The 19,263-nt window shown below is 46.3% G+C and overlaps 1 protein-coding gene across 20 annotated transcripts in view; it reads right to left on the bottom strand.

Moving 5' to 3' along the window:
- svila (supervillin a) overlaps nucleotides 1–19,263 on the bottom strand; it is a 136,646-nt gene that overhangs the window by 30,310 nt on the left and 87,073 nt on the right. For 11 of the 20 annotated variants that reach the window (XM_071415176.1, XM_071415175.1, XM_071415162.1 and 8 more), the window contains exons 3-15: nucleotides 18,248–18,339; nucleotides 15,191–15,251; nucleotides 14,880–15,031; nucleotides 13,708–14,482; nucleotides 10,307–10,390; nucleotides 7,510–8,538; nucleotides 6,783–6,980; nucleotides 4,706–4,740; nucleotides 3,745–3,809; nucleotides 2,487–2,623; nucleotides 1,467–1,562; nucleotides 596–758; nucleotides 275–454 (exon numbers count right to left, since the gene is read on the bottom strand). In XM_071415176.1, coding sequence (XP_071271277.1) covers nucleotides 275–454; nucleotides 596–758; nucleotides 1,467–1,562; nucleotides 2,487–2,623; nucleotides 3,745–3,809; nucleotides 4,706–4,740; nucleotides 6,783–6,980; nucleotides 7,510–8,538; nucleotides 10,307–10,390; nucleotides 13,708–14,482; nucleotides 14,880–15,031; nucleotides 15,191–15,198 — 2,922 coding nt within the window. In that variant the 5' untranslated portion in view covers nucleotides 15,199–15,251; nucleotides 18,248–18,339. Of the gene's footprint in view, nucleotides 1–274; nucleotides 455–595; nucleotides 759–1,466; nucleotides 1,563–2,486; nucleotides 2,624–3,744; nucleotides 3,810–4,705; nucleotides 4,741–6,782; nucleotides 6,981–7,509; nucleotides 8,539–10,306; nucleotides 10,391–13,707; nucleotides 14,483–14,879; nucleotides 15,057–15,190; nucleotides 15,252–18,247; nucleotides 18,340–19,263 lie in introns of all 20 variants that reach the window. The other 9 variants (XM_071415168.1, XM_071415182.1, XM_071415166.1 and 6 more) reach the window with 7 other exon arrangements.

The following is a 19,263-nucleotide window of genomic DNA, read 5'->3' as shown; positions in this document are numbered from 1 at the left end:
AACAGGTTGCCACAAAAAACAATGGGTTATGTTGAAAGTGGGATAAGAGGGTTGAATCAACGTTAGAATGAGATAAGGAACAGCCAGCTAAGGGTTATAGTAAATGATTACAGCAATGATCACATCACACAGATACAGATAGAACCCCTCCTACTCGCACCATTTACTGTAAATAAATACATCTCTGTTCCTACCGGCACCATTTACTGTAAATAAATACATCTCTCTTCCTACCGGCACCATTTACTGTAAATAAATACATCTCTGTTCCTACCTGCTCCATGTCTCCCAGGGTTATGGGCTGGGTCTGGTAGCGGGCGTTGGCCCTGCGCCCCCTGGTATCAGGCCTGGTCCGGGTCACCCTGGTAGCAGGCTGGGCCAGCCTGTTGAACAGAGCCATCTTCTCTGCCAGGCTGAGGGTGGACAGATCTGGCTCTGCGTCCCCATGACCCTGCTGGGTTTTTCATTAGTTTTACAATTTAAAAACAATTCAACCACACATGTCGATACAACACATTTAAAATCATTGAGGATAACACAAAAAAAACTTTCAAAACACATTTCCATTGTGGTCCTATCATTCATCAATACATACATGGTGCTGGGCCTGGGTCTCCTCGGGGGGAGAGGAGGTGGTCTGGAGGAGCATGGAGGTGGTGTGCTGCCCCTCCCTCTGGACCTCCAGGGCATCCTGGACCCGCCGTGCCTCCCTGGCCTGTTCTTTGGCCGCAGCGCTTCGCTGTGAGGACGCCTGCAGGCTGGGAGGAGGAACACCCACAGGAGGAGGAGACGGGGGGGACCGGGGGGGGGGGGGAGAAAAACATGAAGGCAGGCCGGAACATGCAGGCCAGAGAGCCATGCTACACACAGAGAGACAGGGTGTACAGTCCAGTGCATAGCCCACAGTGTGGACAAATACACTATCATTGTATTGCCCGGTTGACAAAGCACAATCTCTGTGCTACATCTTTTGAGAGGTTGAAAGAGATCTTGGATACCATGAATTTGACAACAGTGTAAGATCATAAAGGGTTAAGAAAAGAGAAAATTGAGAAATGTTTGCAACAGGTTAAACATGCAGGTTGTTCCCTCAAAATACACAAGGGGGCGCCACACATCCAAAGACTATTCCAGACCTGGTGAGAACAAATTTATAGTAACGAGTTCCACAAAACAAAGGTTAATATAACCAAACACAGACTCTGTTTGGACCAACTGCTAGTCCTCTTCCAAACACAACAACAACATTGAAAAACCAACCATGCATTCAACCAATGTAGCTGCTGTTAAATTGTAGCCTAGTCCCAGATCTGTTGGTGCAGTCTTACCAACTCTGACCATTTGAGTTGGAAAGACTGCACAAAACAGATTTGGGCCCAAGCTAGTGAGATTAGTGTCTGGGCCAGGTCAGGATGACCCCTAATCTCTAAAACACCATGCACACGCGTGTGCTGACGTGCGTGTACCTGTACGGTGTCACAGTGCAGCTGACTAGTGTGGGGCTCGGTATGCGTGCTAGGGTCGTATCGACAGACACAGTTTGTGACGAGGGAGCCGGGACACTTTACAGTGACGGTACAGACAGGGACAGACAGAGGGGACAGAGAGAGTCACACGGGGACACAGGTGACAACAGGAAGAGAGAGAGCACAGAAGGAGAAGAAAATATCCAGAAAATTCTTTAAAAGGGCAAGGAAAACATAAAAATAATGGAATTCCTCTGTAAATGAAGATGGTAGACTTCACAATAGGACAGAGTATAGCGAGTATATTGTATAGTGGATATTTTCTATGGATCAGTGGCAAGCCCGGTGACTTGTTAGCCACTTTCTCCATCCTCCCAGTATTAACCAACTGATTGGAACCAGCAGGCAAATCACATATCATGTTCTCAAATCAAAACACTGACTGTGGCAATCGATCAACAAAACGGCTCCATCCCAAATGGCACCCTATTCCCTACACAGTGCACTACTTTTGTTTTGACCAGGGCCCATATGGCGCTGATCAAAAGTAGTGCACTGTGTCGGGAAAAGGGTGCCATTTGGGACGCATAAAAGGTGGTATATCAAATAGGAGAGTTGGCCAACAGGCTAGGAATGTGAGAACAATATATTGGAACATACAGTATGCCAGAATTAACATAGCACCTGAATCACATTAACTGTGACTCAGAGAGCCAACAGTATCACCTCTCAGAACAGAGGGAGTGACACTTCCTAGAAAAAGGGCTTAGGTTTGAGGTTTGGGTTTTGACGGGTAACCCATAGCTATTGAGTCTGTTTCCTAACATGTTGACATCAAAGGTTGAGGTCACATTTGACATTTTACGGGTTCATGGATTGAGGTTTAAAACAACTAGCCCACACTCCTCTCCATCTCTTCTACCACACAGGCAGCTGAGAGAGAGGGGAGAGAGAAACGGCGGAACGGAAGGATGAAGGAATAAAGAGATGGAGGGAGAGGGAGGTGTACTTGGGACTTACGTGGCAGCAATGACCACCTCCTCAGTGGTGACTGGCTGGGTACGGGAGCGGTCCTGGATGCGTCTCAGTCGCCTCTCGATGGCCGAGTTCCGGGACTGGGGTTTGGGGGCGCCCCCGTCAGTGTTCCTCTCCAACTCCTGCGGAGGCCATGCACGGAGACCAAAGTAATGTGTCATAATTTCAACGCAAAGCTCAAACTATCAGTTAAGGGAACCCAATAGATCAAATATATATATATTCCAACATAATTCCAATACAAACTAAAGAAACATGTTCAGTTAACCAGAGCCTCTGGAGATGCCCAAGTACCTAATCAAAAGAGCGGAAGAATTGGTTGTTGCAAGGTTTGTTTTTGTAAATCTTAAGGAAGGCATTTGCATAGAGAGTGAATGTGGACTTTGTCTTAAAATATGAGGAAAGAGTTAATCATGATGTAGCCCAAGATGTTAGCATGAGACAGATTGAAAAGAAAGCACATGATCACTGTGCTTGACCTAGCCCGAGTGCCTGCAAAGACGGTCTATGTACTGACAAGATACTAACGTCTCCATTCTAACAAATGGAAATCAAGGTGTGCAAAGGCAGAAGGGGTCACCCGCGTCCACTTATATCAGTACATTCTTGCAAGCATTACAAAACGTATATTTGATCAAATAGGCCTCACATAGCAAATTAGCAATTAAATGTTATGTTGACCGAACTCAAAACTCTCATTGACTTCCATACAAAAAATACACACTTCTAAAACTTCACGCTACATTTTTGGGGCGGGTCAGCTCTCTCGTTTCGCCTCTTCCCCTCTTGTGCCAGTGTGCCCTCTTGCCAACTCCTTGTGGAATTGTCATGCCAAGGACAGCAATGGAGTTGGCAAGAGCACAAAGGCTTGACCCGCTCTGCTTGAGCAAACTATGACTTCAGTTAAAAAATATGCTGTCTCTGTGTTATTACTATGGACTTGGACAGCTATGCACTTCTTGACAGTATATTCCACATGCAAGTTGGCCAAAAGACGACTCCGTATGGAAAAGTAGACAGTTTCAATGCTTGTGTAGTTGATTAGTAGCATATTTCTCTCCGTCGGTATGTGTCAGGCCTAAATCAAGCTCAGAGTCAGCTGCTCCGCTCACAGCGATGTGTGGAGTAACTGAGTCACAGAGAAGTGTGTGTGTCTAAAAGCTCATGTCCACGCCTTGCTACCCCGAAGCAACGTAAACACAGGTGAGAGAAAACACCAAAGCAACATTGTGTTCTTTCGTACCCTGAAGAGAGACCGCTTGGCTGCAACACTCAACTTGGCCCTCTCATCCAACTTCTCTTCATCCGCTAGAGAGCGAGAGAGAGAAGAGACGGACAGAGAGAGAGAAACAGACAGAGAGGGGAGGAAACGAGAGAGAAAGATGAGAGCAAAAATCCAAAGTGTCAAATAGAGCCAGATTCTGAGAATCTTGAAAACCAATTCCCATAATAAAACAGCTTGCTTGAATCATGAACAAAACAGTGACTTTAAATACCAGTCCAATGCCTAAAAATTGAAGTACTACAGGTCAAAGGTTAATAATCATCACCATCTGTAATGTGTATAAAACAAAGACAAGCTAAACCTGCACTGATGCAAGTGACCGCAGTGTGTTGAGGCAGACCGAGCAGCAGAGACAGACATACAGGTGTGATCTGAGAGGGGTACCGGGGGGGGGGCTACGTCCCAAATGGCACACTATTCCCTATGTAGTTCGATACTTTTCACCAGAGCCCTAGTCTGAAAGTACTAAACTATATAGGGAATAGGGTACCATTTCAGACACACTGCAGGACAGTATGACATCACCTTGAAAGCATCCCCTTTGACTGACGCCGCACTACACTGCTGACTGACTGAGGGTGGGTATTAAACCGTGTGTGTGTGTGTGTTTATAGGAACCAGATGGATGAATAGTACTCTGCTCAGTAAAACCGTAGCCATGTTATGCTACTGTGAACACCAATAATGACTCTATAAAACTAGTTCAAATGTTTTTATTTTCGACTTTATAAAATCAGAAGTGTAATGACGAGCCTTGCGTCATTAAGCGGTTCTCATTAAAGGGAATCTTTCTAAAATGTTTACAGACCTGCGGAACGTAAACATATTAACTTTATTCGATGGCATGCACTTTCACTTTTCAAAGCTAAGCTACAAAAGTCCTTTTATCTTTTCCCAGTGAAGTTCAAAAGGAACTTACCTTCAGTGCTGGGTAGATCTGGGCCCAAACAAGACCTTCAGGAGACAAGGCAAAGAAAAGGAAAAACCAGAACTGAAGCAGTGAAATTCACCAGGACTCACATATTATTAATCCATTATCAAGTGGTAAGAAATCGATGGTAAAGGACTGCTACCGTGAGTACAGCTACCAGAGAAGCAGTGGAGCGATTGAGAGCAGACAGAAAGCAGCAACCACAGGGGTAATGTGATGGGGTAGGTGGTGCTCAGAAAGTACACCGGCTAAGTCCCAAATGGCCCCCTATTCCCTATATAATGCACTACAATAGGCCTCTGGTCAAAAGTTGTGCACCATATAGGGAATAGGGTGCCATTTGAGACGCATGCACAGAAATCAGATTGCAACAGAGAGAGTTGTCCTGTCTAAGGCATTAGACAGCATTACAGAAATAAGTCTGCTGAGAGAGAGAGGACTGCTAGACCTTAAACAGTAAACAAAAGGAGTGATTCATCCGCCCGCGGGTCACATGAAATATCCACTGGCAGGATAGACTCAGCATGCAGGCGGCAGACCTTTGGGGTAAAAATCTGTTAACCCACTGTTCCCTGGGCGCCGAAGACATGGATGTCGATTAAGGCTGCCCTCCATACCTCTGATTCAGAGGGGTTAGGTTAAATGCGGAAGACACGTTTCAGTTTTAGTTGTACAACTGACTAGGTATCCCCCTTTCCATTTCTAATCACCTGTCTAACCCGGCTGAAGAGCGCAGAGCCTCCGCACACTCCACTGGCTTCCGGTTGAAGCTCACATCCACTACAAGACCATGCATGGTACTTGCCTATGGACCAGCAAGAGGAACTGTCCCTTCCTACCTTCAGGCTACGCTCCAACCCTACCCTCCAACCCGAGCCCTCCGTTCTGCCAGCGCAGGTCTCTTGGCCCTCCCACCCCTACAGGAAGGACAGTTCCCACTTAGCCCAAGCTCTTCTCTGTCCTGGCACCCCAATGGTGGAACCAGCTTCCCCCTGAAGCTAAGACAGCAAAGTCCTTTCCCATATTCCCGAAAAACATCTGAAACTGTACCTCTAACGAGCATCTTAAAATAATCCCCCCACCCCGTAAAAAGAACACAAGTCTTTCCTGAACTAACATCGCACTTCACTTTTTTCACCTACTGATATACAAGTAGATAAAGTTGAGGAAAAGTGTACTTATTATGACTGAGATATGTGGTTGTCCCACCTAGCCATCTTAAAATGAATGCACTAACTAAGTCGCACTGGATAAGAGCATCTGCTAAATCAGGGTTTCCCAAACTCTGTTCTGGTGTCCACCTGGCTGCACGTTTTGATTTTTGCCCTGGATAAGCCTGTGTGCCTATGTACATGATATGTGAACACACAAACATGCTGTAGGCTAGTGTGTGATCCACGGTTGATTTAAGAAAACTCAGGGTTGCAAAGCTACTTGTAATTTACCAAAGTTACCAGAATGTTTAGTAATTTTGGTGATTAACAGAAAATCGAATTATACTTGAAATAACAAACATTTTTATTCATATATAGTATACCTTTTTATATCCATGTCCATAAGTTTGTATTATATAGACTATATAATTCAAGAAAAACTAGCCTATTTAATGAAAAAAAAACAACGCCATTATTTTCGGCTATTGCCTTTTTATGAAACTGCCACCAGTTTGAATACATGTGTTGAATAATTGTATATATTTTACATGTGATAAGGCCACACAGAGGGCCAGAAATAATTAGACACCTGCGATAACCTGAAGTAAAGTTTCCAGTAATGTACCCTCCCTTTGCAACCCTACTCATGTCTAAACTAACACTTCCTTATACGACCCTCTCTGTAGTATTTTCCTAAGGAAATATGGACTATATTCGCCATGCATGAAAACACCCACACGACCTACAGTACATGCGGCCTGAGAGAGAATGCATAGGTTTCTGGATGAGCCTGTGAAGTGTGTTCCTTCACTGCAGACTACTAGCCACTCTCTCTAGTCTTCACCCATGGGAAGCGAGGAATAATTATGTTTGCGCCATGCGTTAAAAAAAACACAGTACACACACTGTACCTATCAGACAGCTGTCTCTCAGCCGAGGTGATGGGCTGGGTCCTAAACCTCTCGGAAGTCTTTCTACTCTCTCCAGGGGAGATGTAGAGTCTGGGCCTGCGCCCCCTGTCCCCCCTCCACGGGACATCCGTACTGTCCCGCTGCCCTCTCCAGGGGACCCCCGTACCCCCCGGGTACACCCAATCTACCTCTTCCTCCCTTCGGGGCGCAACGCAGACAGGGAGAAGGGTCGATGATGAAAGGAAAGAGAAAAATAGCAAGGTGAGGGAACGAAAGAAAGAGCAGGGAAAGATATGCAGTCATTTAACAGAGGCGAGCTTCCACACAAAATCCCAACCCCTGATTTTTACATTGGAGGAGCAGTGGAAGCCATTGGCATGCAAAGATTTGCTTGATTGGCGACTACGTCGTGTTACACACAACACACACCCCATATTGTCCATCAGCTAGTCCAGGCACTCAGCCCAAGAGAAAGCAGCAGTCAACCCCCCCCCCCCCCCCCCGTGAAACGCTCTACTGCTAGCGTTAGTGATTGGATGAGTGTTTCTACTATGCGTTAGTAGAAGAAACCCTGTTCAGAATAATCACACCGATTATTTCAGTCAGGAGGAGGTTGGTGTTAGCTAGGCAGGGCAGGGCAGCGAGCGAGTTCCTGATAGAAGCCAGCAGCAGCTCCTAGCAGAATGGATTGTAGAACAGCACTGTACTACAGAACAGAACCACCTACAGCTTCGGTTTCCTGACGACTGGGGCAGTAGCAGTCGTAGCACCCTCCAGGTAGGAGTGGCGAAGCTTGGCCACAGATACACGAGCGTCCCTGGTCTCTGGAGGGCTCTGGTCTCCGTTACTGATCCCATCCTCACTGGCCCATTGTTGCAGGACTGCTGCCTCTCTGACCCACCCTGGCCCTGGTTCTTGGGTCTTGGGGATGGAGCCTCTAGGGGCCCCAGTGTCCGACGTGGGGCGACTGGAGGAGACGGGAGCGTCTGTGGTCATGGCTCCTCCCCTGGTCTGGATGTAAATGGCGTCGTCATTCCACGGTTGTTGGCGCTCCTCTGAGGCTCTGACCTCTGCGGCCAGCAGGCGGGAGACGTGTTCCCCTGTAGGTCTGATTGGTTCAGGGTCTGTGTCTGGTTCCTCCAGTCTCATCCTGGTTCTCCCTCCTCCCATGCTTCCTCCTCTGGGCCCCTCCGGCTCAGCCTTCCTCCCGTGTCCTACTCCCTGGCCTTCTCGGGCCCTGCTGTAGCCAGCCTGCTCCTCCTCTCCCCTGCTGCCCCTCCTGGGGCCGCTGCCACGCGGGTCCTCTGTGCTCTTCTCCCTGCGTCTGATCTCCGATGGCAGCACAGCTTTCCTGCTCTTCAGTAGTCCCTCCGTCCTCACTTCCTGTCTGCCCTCCCTATGGGCGCCCCTCTCCTCATCCACCTCTCCCTCCATCTCCTCTTCCTCCTCCGGCTGAGGCTGTTGGGGCTGCTGTGCCTTTGGACCGGGGCCGGTGTCCATGGACAGATAGCTGGGGTCATCAATCAGCCCAGAACGGGTGAGCTGAGGCTGGGGGTGAGAGTAGGCTGGCTGTGGGCCTGGAGGGTTGGTGGTTGTGTAGGGTGGAGCCTGGGGGTCATGGTGGTGGGCTGTGGGGCAGGTGGTGGTCCGGGGCTGGGGGTGTCTCCTGTACAGGGGGGCCTCAGCGACACGGTGGCCCAGCTCTGGACTCTGTCGGATTCCCTCCTCCCTGACGAGCCTCTCCCTAACTCTGATTCTTCAGGGAGAGACCGAGAGAGTTAACAACTCGCTGCAGTTTGTACTGAAACTCAGAGTGCAGCGAGAAAAGAGACATAATGGTGAAAGCCTAATACATCCCTTTCCTCAGCCATAAATCATTCCCTTTCCCCTCCTCCCACGTATTAAAGTGCGTCTCCATTTATTTATTTATAGAAAACGGTCAAAATGTCATCAGTATCACAGATATCCCCAGAGAAAAACAGTCATATGAATGTACTGTAATACCATCTGACCAGTGAGATACTAATGCAAAATGCATGAAGAACTAAAACAAACAGGGAATCAATTGGCTGCAGAGCACAGTCAGACCACATGCTGAATGGTGGTGGGGGTTGGTTGGTAACATGCTAGGCTAGCTAGCAGCCGTTTCTCAGGTGGCGGCTAATGCAACGCTAACAGTAGCACTCGTATGTGATGGGTGTGGGGTTCTGGGAGTAGTCCCTCCCTCTCCTCTTCCTTCTCTCGTCACCCGTCTCTACTACTCAAGGTCAGGGAGGACTCTTCCACAACAGTCTTCCACAGCTGAGTAGGCCTGTGCCTGGATTCACAGAACACTTAATTTCTTATTAACTGCCATTTTGCCCTTACCTATAGACTTAAGAAGAAAGTTAAGCAAAGTTGCTATTGCTTGTATTAGATTGTGTTTTGTGAATCTGGTGGGCAACAGGGCCTAGCACTGGCTGTGGAAGGTTAGCTCACTGCGTCTGCTTTTCTCCTCATCTTTGAACGACATTCCTTTATGACTAAATCCAGAAGTCCTCGCTAGAGGTTCAGCTGTTCTTCATTCTGTTAGGCTCACAATTCTAGACTGATATCTGATGTACTGCAGAGAATCAGACAATACGTGACTTTACTGGCATCACCCTCACTTGTGGCTTTTTTTGAAAGCCGTCTATTTACAACCCATTTGGGATTTGTGGCTGATAATAGGTTGATCTGGTCAGAAATGGATCGTATATCCTACCATAATAACAAAGCCCTGTCAATTCCATGAATAAGGATTGACATACTCTCTTTTGGACTGCTCTGTCGTACCCACAAGAGTACTACTGATCTGAGCCCAGTTTAGGGTTGCAAAATGGGCCGGTTTTCCAGGAATCCTGGTTGGAAGATTACTTGAGTTTACAAGGGAATAAGCAAGAAATCAGAGAACCCTCGAACCAAAAGTTAACAGTAATTTTGCAACCCTAGCCAAGATCTAAGGAGATTTAGAGTAAATGTTTTGGGGTGAAATTGGAGCCAACTCAGCAATAATAATAATTGCAGCTCTAATTTCAAGTTCCTCTGACTGTGTGTAGGCCTGAGGGATATATAGACTGTACAAGATCTATTTGCTGAGTCAAGGCTGGGAAAGGATTGGGGGATGAGCCGCGACTAAAGGGTTTTCTCTCACGGTCCGACTCCCAGCATCATCCTTCATCCTCCCTTCTCCCTGAGACAGTTTGGCCTAGTCAGTAGAGAAACAAGAGGGAGACTCCTGCAATAGAGCACTTACTGTAAGTAACGCGACAACTCTATAAGGCATTGAGATAGAAACGGCTTTAGAGTCACTGGACAACACGAACAGGGGCGGGGAGGAGGGGGGGTAATTTGGTCAGTGAAATGAAAACACAGCAACACACCCATTAATGTTGATGAGGAATGAGGTCTGATGTGACGGTGGCATAACGGGCTCGGTTAAAAGATGGGAATGTGGAGGGAAGGGAGGGAGGGGTGGAGGGAAGGGAGGGTCAAACACCCTGTACCTGGAGGGCCAGTTGATAAGGGATTGGGTGTTGCCTTCTGAATCGGTCTGGAGGAACCAATTGCTGGTTAGTTTCACCTCCGGGCTGCACCAATGGGATGGGAGACGCAGTGAGTCAGCGACACTGGGGGCGGCATCCAAAATGGTGCCCTATTCCTTATGTAGTGCACTACTTTTGACCGGAGTCCTATGGAGCTCTGGTCAAAAGTAGTGCACTATTATAGGGAATAGGGTGTAATTTCGAACGCACCCTGGGTGAGTGAGTGGCTAGGCCGCCCCGAGCATTTCACTTGTAGCACAAACACAACTGACTTCACATTTAGCATGAACAGGAAACATCCATCCATCTGCCTTGTACTTCAGTGGATATCCCATTCTACTGGGAGCTCAGTTATCATTCTGGTATTTGGAGAGATGTCAAACTATGAAACAATAACTCCTATCCAGGAATGTTCATCGAAATGAACAATGAAGAGACATCAAATGGGGCTTGGGAAAATGATAGGACACAAAGACATGACGCACACAGCAGCATGTATCGCAATGCACAGTACCACACGTCTATGGAAACTTTGACCTGCAGTAGATAGTTTGTGTACCGATATGTAGGCTACGTATGCCTTTTTTAAAGTGATGTACTTCTGTCCTTGAAATGTTCTGGTCTATTAAATGTTCTGTATAATGTCATGTTTCATGTGGACCCCAGGAAGAGTAGCTGCTGCTTCAGCAACAGCTAATGGGGGTCCTAATAAAATACAAAATAGTAGACATTCAACTGATGTATTGTGTACAATGTGCAGCAGTAGTCCTGCGGGTGAAAACAGCTCGTTGATGAGAGGTCGAAGGACAACGGCAAGATTCGGGCAAGCTAACAGGAGGGCCACAAACAGGCAAATAACGGCACATTGCAACAGGTGGTGTGCGAAACGCTATTTCGGATCGCATAACTCGTCGATCCTTGTCACAGATGTGCTATTGCTGCAGAAAACCACACCGGGTTCCACTCCTATCAGCTAAAAACAAGAAGTAGCGGCTCCAGTGGGCATGCGATCACCAACACTGGACAACTGAGGAGTGGAAAAATGTTGCTTGGTCTGACGAACCCCGGTTCTTGCGTCATGCTGATGGCAGTGTCCGGATTTGGCGTAAGCAGAATGAGCCAAATGGACCCAACCTGCCTGGTGTCAACGGTACAGGCTGGTGGTGTACTAGTGTGGGGAATGTTTTCCTGGCACACGTTAGGTCCCTTGATACCAATTGAGCAACGACTGAACAACACAAAACTGGCCACTGAGTGCATGTCCTTCATCTGTCCTACCAGACATCCAGAGCCAGCAACAGCATGTGACTCAGAGGGTTTTCTAAGAGAGCGAGCGAGAGCACGAGCGCTTAAACGAGAGAGAGACGGAGAGCGGAGAGCTGCTCCGTGTCTTAAACTCTAAACTCTTTCTCCAGGTGGGCGGCGTGGCCTTGCTGGCTTTCATCTGTGTCTCTGTATGTGCTCATAGTTCTGAGCGAGGAGTCACGGCGCGCCCCGTAACCCAACACCCATCCTGATGGCTAACGCAACACAGCCGCTGCCAAGTTTTGAAAGCGGAGAGAGAGAGGGCGGAGAGAGATAGAGATGCCTTGTGGGATGTGGAATGGAAGCATGTGTCTCTAATCGTTTCCCCTCAGTGAGTCAACGTTTAGCACCAGCAGGCTACAGCTAGCTGGCTGTTAAAATTAGCCTGAGGGACTGAGGAGAGAAAAAGTCCATGTCTCCAGACTAGACACAACACTGCATTGGACCATGAATCCCAAATAAAGTATCCCTTAACTAACATCTAATAGTGTCGTTGTTGGAATTGCATTGTATCAGCAGTCTCATAACCTGGGCTTTTGTTGACTTTATGACTTTGGCTCAAGTGTGTTGTGCAACTGTTCAGCGAAGCAACAAATAAAGTTGCTCCTTTAGTTTGATCAACTATATCCTGCAAGTCGCTTTTCAACCACCTGAATATTCTGGCACAGAAAGGAAATGCATGCAGTGCCTTCAGAAAGTATTCATACTCCTTGAATTATTCCACATTTTGTTGTGTTAAAGCCTGAATTAAAACTCAGTAATGTGTTGTATTGGATTTGCCCTAAACATAACAATTTGTATTCAGTACAAAAAGTTAATTGCTTTGCCACATATTTTGCAGTATTACTTTAGTGCCTTGCTGCAAATAGGATGCATGTTTACAAATATTTTTATTCTGTACAGGCTTCCTTTTCACTATCAATTAGGTTAGTATTGTGGAGTAACTAGAATGTTGTTGATCCATCCTCAGTTTTTTTCCCCCATCACAGCTATTAAATGGTGTAACTGTTTTAAAGTCACCATTGGCTTTAGTAGTTTCCTTCATCTCTGGCAACTGAGTTAGGAAGGACACCTGTATTGTTGTAGTGACTGGGTGTATTGATACACCATCCAAAGTGTGATTAATAACTTCACCATGCTCAAATGGATATTTCATGTATTTATTTTGTTCTCTCACCCATCTACCAAATAGGTGCCCTTCTTTGCGATGCAATGGAAAACCTCCCTGGTCTTTGTGGTGATGGAAAGTCACTGCTGGACTGAGGGACCTTACAGATAATTGTATGTGTGGGGTACAGAGATGTGGTAGTCATTTAAATATCATGTTAAACACTATTATTGTACACAGAGTACTTATTATGTAACATGTTGAGCACATTTTTACTCCTGAACTTATTTAGGCTTGCCATAACAAAGAAGTTGAATACTTAATGACTAAAAGACATTTCAGCTTTTCATTTTTAATTTATTTCTAAATTAAAAACATAATTCCACTGGCATTGTGTGTAGGTCAATGACAAAAAATCTGTAATTCATTTAAAATTCAGGCTGTAACAACAAAAAGGTGGGAAAAGTCAAGGGCTATGAATACTTTCTGAAGGCACTGTACATGCAGCAACATCAAACACGATGCAGCAACAACAAAAACTGGACCTGGGAGGACTTCAGCTGTGTGTATACCCTGTTGGATTGACTGAGCCTGCTGCTGCATGCACAGATTGCTCTTCCTCTATGCTATAAATTATTGTGTGCATCCCAAATGGTACCCTGTGCCGTATTTACTGCACTACTTTTGACCTGGTCAAAAGAAGTGCACTATATAGGGAATAGGGTGCCATTTGGACGCAGATAATGTTCCTGCCAAGAGTACGACCTTGTGAGAGTTCTGTTAAAGGGATCAAGGAGACTGAGTGCGTGTGAGAGGGAGAGACCAATGATCCCTCTCCTTCTCTCCATCTGTTTTATTTACAGTAAGGGGAAAGATACTGTACAGAGAGAGAACCTTAACAATAGGAAGAGAAAGAGGACTAGACAGTGTAGTAGGTCGGTCCACTCACCCCTGTCTGCCGAGGATGTTGTGGGCCTGCTGCTCTATGAACAGGTCCCCAGGGGACACCCCCTGTTTGGGGGAGGGCAGCGAGGACTTCCGGGTCGTCTTGGGCGAGCTGGGGGGCACCCCTGTGATGGTGTAGTCGTTAGCGACGGGCACCTTGGCCGAGGTGGGCGACGATGACGTCACATCCATGTAGCTGGCTGAAGAGGGAAGCGGCGGCTCGAGGGCACTGATGTTCCTCTCCTGCTGCCCCGCCCTGCGCTGGTTCTCCAGGTTCATCACCCTCTCCCTCTCCGTGAACGAGTCCACCCTGGGTCGCCCCTGGCCAGGCTCGCCGGAGCCTTGTGGCTGGGGGGCCACTCTCCCCACCCTGGAGCTGCCTGAGGTGTATGAGGGTTCATCCCCCACAGACTCCGCCCTGGGGCGTGGCTTGACATTTGAGTAGCCCTGCTGCCTCACCGAAGAGGTGTCAGACTCCTTGCGACCACGGGCGGAGCCAGATCGGGAGGAGAAGTGATCGGTTGTGGCGTCTGGTTCCTGGTCCAGAGACATACCGTAGCGCTCGGCCAGCTGCCGACGCCGTTCCGCCTTGTAGCGAGCAATCCGATCTGCCTTGGAGTCCAGGTCGGTACCTGCGGAGTCAGAGCTGTAAATGGGTTCAGTTGGGACGGTCTGGCCCTCAGGCCGGCTCCGGGCTCTGGACTGCCTCTCTGGAGCAGTGACCTGCTGATGGGTCATCATCTCTGGACTCTCCAGGTCCTCCCTACTGTAACACTGCACTGTGGCAGGGGATAGACGGAGACAAAATCTTTAGACCAAATCTACACAAGTAATACACAGTTTACAAAATATTATGATAATACAATAGCTAGCAGCATTAGTTCAACACTTTCATATCTTGACAAATTTTGAATTGACAAATTTAGGATGTTCTGAGGGCAAAAGGTGGCGCAACAATATTTGTAAGGTGTTCCTAATGTTTTGTACACTCAGTGTATATAATGCATGAATTCAATGCATGTCTTTCAAATGACCAAGCTCATATCCAAAAGCGTGGGTCGGGTTTGGATAATTTTATACTATATGGAGCTCTAGCAATGCTCAAGTTCTGTGATTCTGTGGGTCGTGCAAGTAGCTGAACACTAGGTACAATGTGTGCGGTTTAGTGATCCTCACCGACACAGGGGTCACAGGTGTCCGAGGCACGTGTGTAACGGGGTGTGTCTTCCTCTAGCAGCCGATTGGTCACTAGGCCGGGGCACCTGGGTAATATGGCGGGCTGCACCTCACTTTCTATACCCTCCAACCGCCGGGCAATCCTCTCTTTCCTACACACAGAGTCAGACACACTGACTGACATGACAGAACACCCGTTTGAATGGCCATATGCTGAGGACACACACACACGTTGTTATTCATCACAGTCACCACTACAATAACTGCTTGCTTCATTACATGGTTGAAGGAGCTGAATGTCGTAGTCGTACCTGTTCATTTCCCAGCTAGTGCTTGGGCTGATGCTTTCAAAACGCTTCCTCAATTCTGAAACTGGATGGATGAAAACAAAGTTAGGTACAAGAGGAAAAATGTGAGAGTTATCAATCAATTCCCAATTCAGTAGTCATGATAGGAGAAAGGCATCACAGCAGATGAGGTTGGATAGTTTGAGCTCATTATCCAACAGAGTTGAATGTAGAGTTTAAACAGATCTGGGACCAGGCTACTTTCACATCTAGAGCAAGAATAGATCTGTTTGTTTGTGGGTCTTGTTTTTGAACTATAATGAGGTGACGATTCCTCCAGCTACTCTGTTCTCTACAACACAGTGACAAATCGCTGAGAGAGACATTCACAAGGAACTGACAAAATCTGCACCTCGCCTCAACAATAAAAGATATGAAGTCCAAACTGCAACTGACTAATTGACCGAGCATAGGAAGTGGTTATACATACATGCAGTTGAAGTCGGAAGTTTACATACACTTAGCTTGGAGTCGTTTTTTAACCACTCCACAAACTTCTTGTTAACAAACTTTAGTTTTGGCAAGTCGGTTAGGACATCTACCTTGTGCATGACAAGTACATTTTCCAACAATTGTTTACAGACAGATTAAACTTTTATAATTCACTGTATCACAATTCCAGTGGGTCAGAAGTTTACATACACTAAGTTGACTGTGCCTTTAAACAGCTTGGAAATTTCCAGAAAATTCCTCCCTAATCAGAAGACACCTACTCCTTTTCTCATACCCCATCACATCCCCTTTCCCTTGGTTTAAAAATCCTGTCAGTTGTTGAGCTCGATCTCTCTGTCATGCAATCTCTCTGTCAATGCCATCTCTCTCTAGATCTCTTGTGTTTTGCAACTACATGTCACTTTGTCCATTACCCTGTGAGTATTGTTATGGTGTTTGACTGTTTGTTTGATGGTGGGAAAAGGGGGTACCAAGACAAGTCGCCCATGGGCATACACTACCCGTAGGAATACTTTGTCTAAGAACACTAGTTAGAACTGGGCGGACCACCCACTGTATTTTTGGTTAGTTAGCTAGCTGTTGTTGAAGCAGGTAGACTAGCTTAGGGGTGTTTTTGGATATTTGTTTCTTTCCTTGGGTCCAGCTCAGCCCCTTTTCTTGCCCCCCCCTTTACCGTGTGTTTACCAAATAAACCATGAGTGTTTGACGGTAATTTAGTTGTCTGTGGTTATTTCGTTCTCACTGTTACTTTTTCACTACTATAATTTGCATGAGTTATGTTACGGGTCTCGTTACCATCACCCTTAGACTGCCGGTCAAAAGGGATTCGTAACATTATGGCTTTAGAAGCTTCTGATAGGCTAATTGACATCATTTGAGTCAATTGGAGGTGTACCTGTGGATGTATTTCAAGGGCTACCTTCAAACTCAGTGCCTCTTTGCGTGACATCATCGGAAAATCAAAAGAAATCAGTCAAGACCTCAGAAAAAAAATTGTAGACCTCCACAAGTCTGGGTCATCCTTAGGAGCAATTTCCAAACGCATGAAGGTACCACGTTCATCTGTACAAACAATAGCACGCAAGTATAAACACCATGGGACCATGCAGCCGTCATACCGCTCAGGAAGGAGACGCATTCTGTCTCCTAGAGATGAATGTGCTTTGGTGCGAAAAGTGCAAATCAATCCCAGAACAACAAAGGACCTTGTGAAGATGCTGGAGGAAACAGGTACGAAAGTATCTATATCCACAGTAAAACGAGTCCTATATCGACATAACCTAAAAGGCCGCTCAGCAAGGAAGAAGCCACTGCTCCAAAACCTCCATAAAAAAGCCAGACTACGGTTTGCAACTGCACATGGGGACAAAGATTGTACTTTTTGGAGAAATGTCCTCTGGTCTGATGAAACAAAAATAGAACTGTTTAGCCATAATGACCATCGTTATGTTTGGAGGATAAAGGTGGAGGTTTGAAACATGAATACTCCTAGCTCCCATTCAAACAACTGACTGGAGAAATAAGCTCAACTGTGTCTGCAGCAGACGTGATACCCTCTGTCATGGCTTTGAAACGCCTGCTCAACAAAACTGCCGACACAGACTGTGGTGTTAAAACTTGCAAAAGTACTCTACAAGAGGTTGTGAACAAGCGAATCGGTGGCATTCTCTCTGAGCCTCTTTACTGTGGCGCCACCATGCTCAACGCTAGGTACAAGGACCACCTCTTCAATGCAGACAAGAAACAGGGTTTTACGTGAAATGTTACAGACACAGCTGGACACGATGGAAACAGACAGTGACAGTGCGCACCGAGGAAGAGAGGCAATGGACAGACTGAGCTGAAACTTCACTGCTTGACATGCATGATGAAATCCTGGTAGAGAATGAAACCACTGAACTAATTAACAACAAAACAGCACAGCAAGTAAGTGAAATAAATAGATTTTGATTACGTATGTCCCCATTACCAGTAAAACAAACGCCAACAAAATAACCTTTTGGTCAGTGTGTGTGTGTGTGTGTGTGTGTTTCAACTATTTAACTGTGCTAGAATGCTTAAAAAGGCTGCTAAAATTTTTAATAACGGTTATCGGTATCGGTTTTTCTGGCAAGGAAAATATTGGATATTGGTGTCGGCCAAAAATGTAATATCGGTGCATCCCTACTTTTACCAGAGGGTTACTGCTCCTGTCAAGAGTCTTCAAACTCCAGTTCCCCCATTTGAACCAAACACAAACACCACCCCCCAGGACTACACACACCATCCCCTCCTAGCCCTCACACACACACACACGCTGTTCCCGTAAAACCCCACAATATTATCTCTAACTGAACCTCATCAAGGCAACAAGTGCCATCAAACAAACCTTCCAACCAACACAGTCGCACAATAGAAACTACTTCCCTCAGCCCCATAACCCTGGGAAGTCTGTCAGAGAACGCATCCCAATGGCTCCGGATCAAAAGTACTGCACTATGAAAAGCAATAGGGTGCCATTTTGGATGCAGACTTTGTCAGATAGTCATGTGTTTCATGCAGCACAGCACGCTCAAACCACCGAGTCACCTTTGGGGAGTTTTGCCAAGAGCTTGACATCTATATCCTTGGTGTTCTTGGCTGGGTCGTCCTTCCCTTCGAACGAAAACTCTTTCTGGAAGCTGCAGAGGGGGCAGAAATAAAAACTGAATAACTCAGTCAGAGCAGGTTACGTTTCAGTAAGGAGAAATGAATAATCTGATTATACTCTGGTGGCATCCCAGGAGACTGAAAAACAGCTTCTATCTCAAGGCCATCAGACTGTTAAACAGCCATCACTAACACAGAGGCTGCAGCCTACATACAGACTTGAAATCATTGGCCACTTTGATAAATTGATCACGAGTCACTTTAATAATGCCACTTTAAAACTTCTTAATAGGGGGCGCTGTTTTCAATCGTGCCCAATTTAAACGGCCTCGTACTCTATTCTAGATCATACAATATGCATATTATTATTACTATTGGATAGAAAACACTCAAGTTTCTAAAACTGTTTGAATTATATCTGTGAGTAAAACAGAACTCATTTGGCAGCAAACTTCCAGACAGGAAGTGAAAAATCTGAAAACGAGGCTCTGTTTCAGGGCCTGCCTATTGAATTGCCTTATATTTATGGATATGCATGCACTGCATACGCCTTCCACTAGATGTCAACAGGCAGTGGAAGGTGGAATGGGGTGTCTAGCTTGATCTGAGGTCGAACAAGAGCTTTTGGAGTGACGTGTCCAGAATTTCCTTTCTCTACCTAGGCGCGGGAAGCACCTCCATATTGTCTTAATATGATAAGCGTTCGGTATACACGGCTAATATCTCCGGCTATGATTTTATTTGATACATGTGATAATAACATCGTAAAGTATGTTTTTTCAACCGAGTTTTATCAGATTATTTAACGTTTATTGGGACTTGGAGTTTTCCGTTCTCTGCGTCGAGAGAAATTGTGAACGTCATCAACATTGGCTAGAATTGTGGCACGAATTCGACAGGAGAAAAGGACATTCTAAAACCAAACAACGATTTATTCTTGACCAAGGACTCCTTGT

Source organism: Salvelinus alpinus, chromosome 8 (assembly GCF_045679555.1).
Source record: "Salvelinus alpinus chromosome 8, SLU_Salpinus.1, whole genome shotgun sequence".
Classification (NCBI taxonomy): Eukaryota; Metazoa; Chordata; class Actinopteri; order Salmoniformes; family Salmonidae; genus Salvelinus; species Salvelinus alpinus.
The sequence above is the reverse complement of the archived record's forward strand: the minus strand, read 5'-3'. Positions and strand labels throughout refer to the sequence as shown.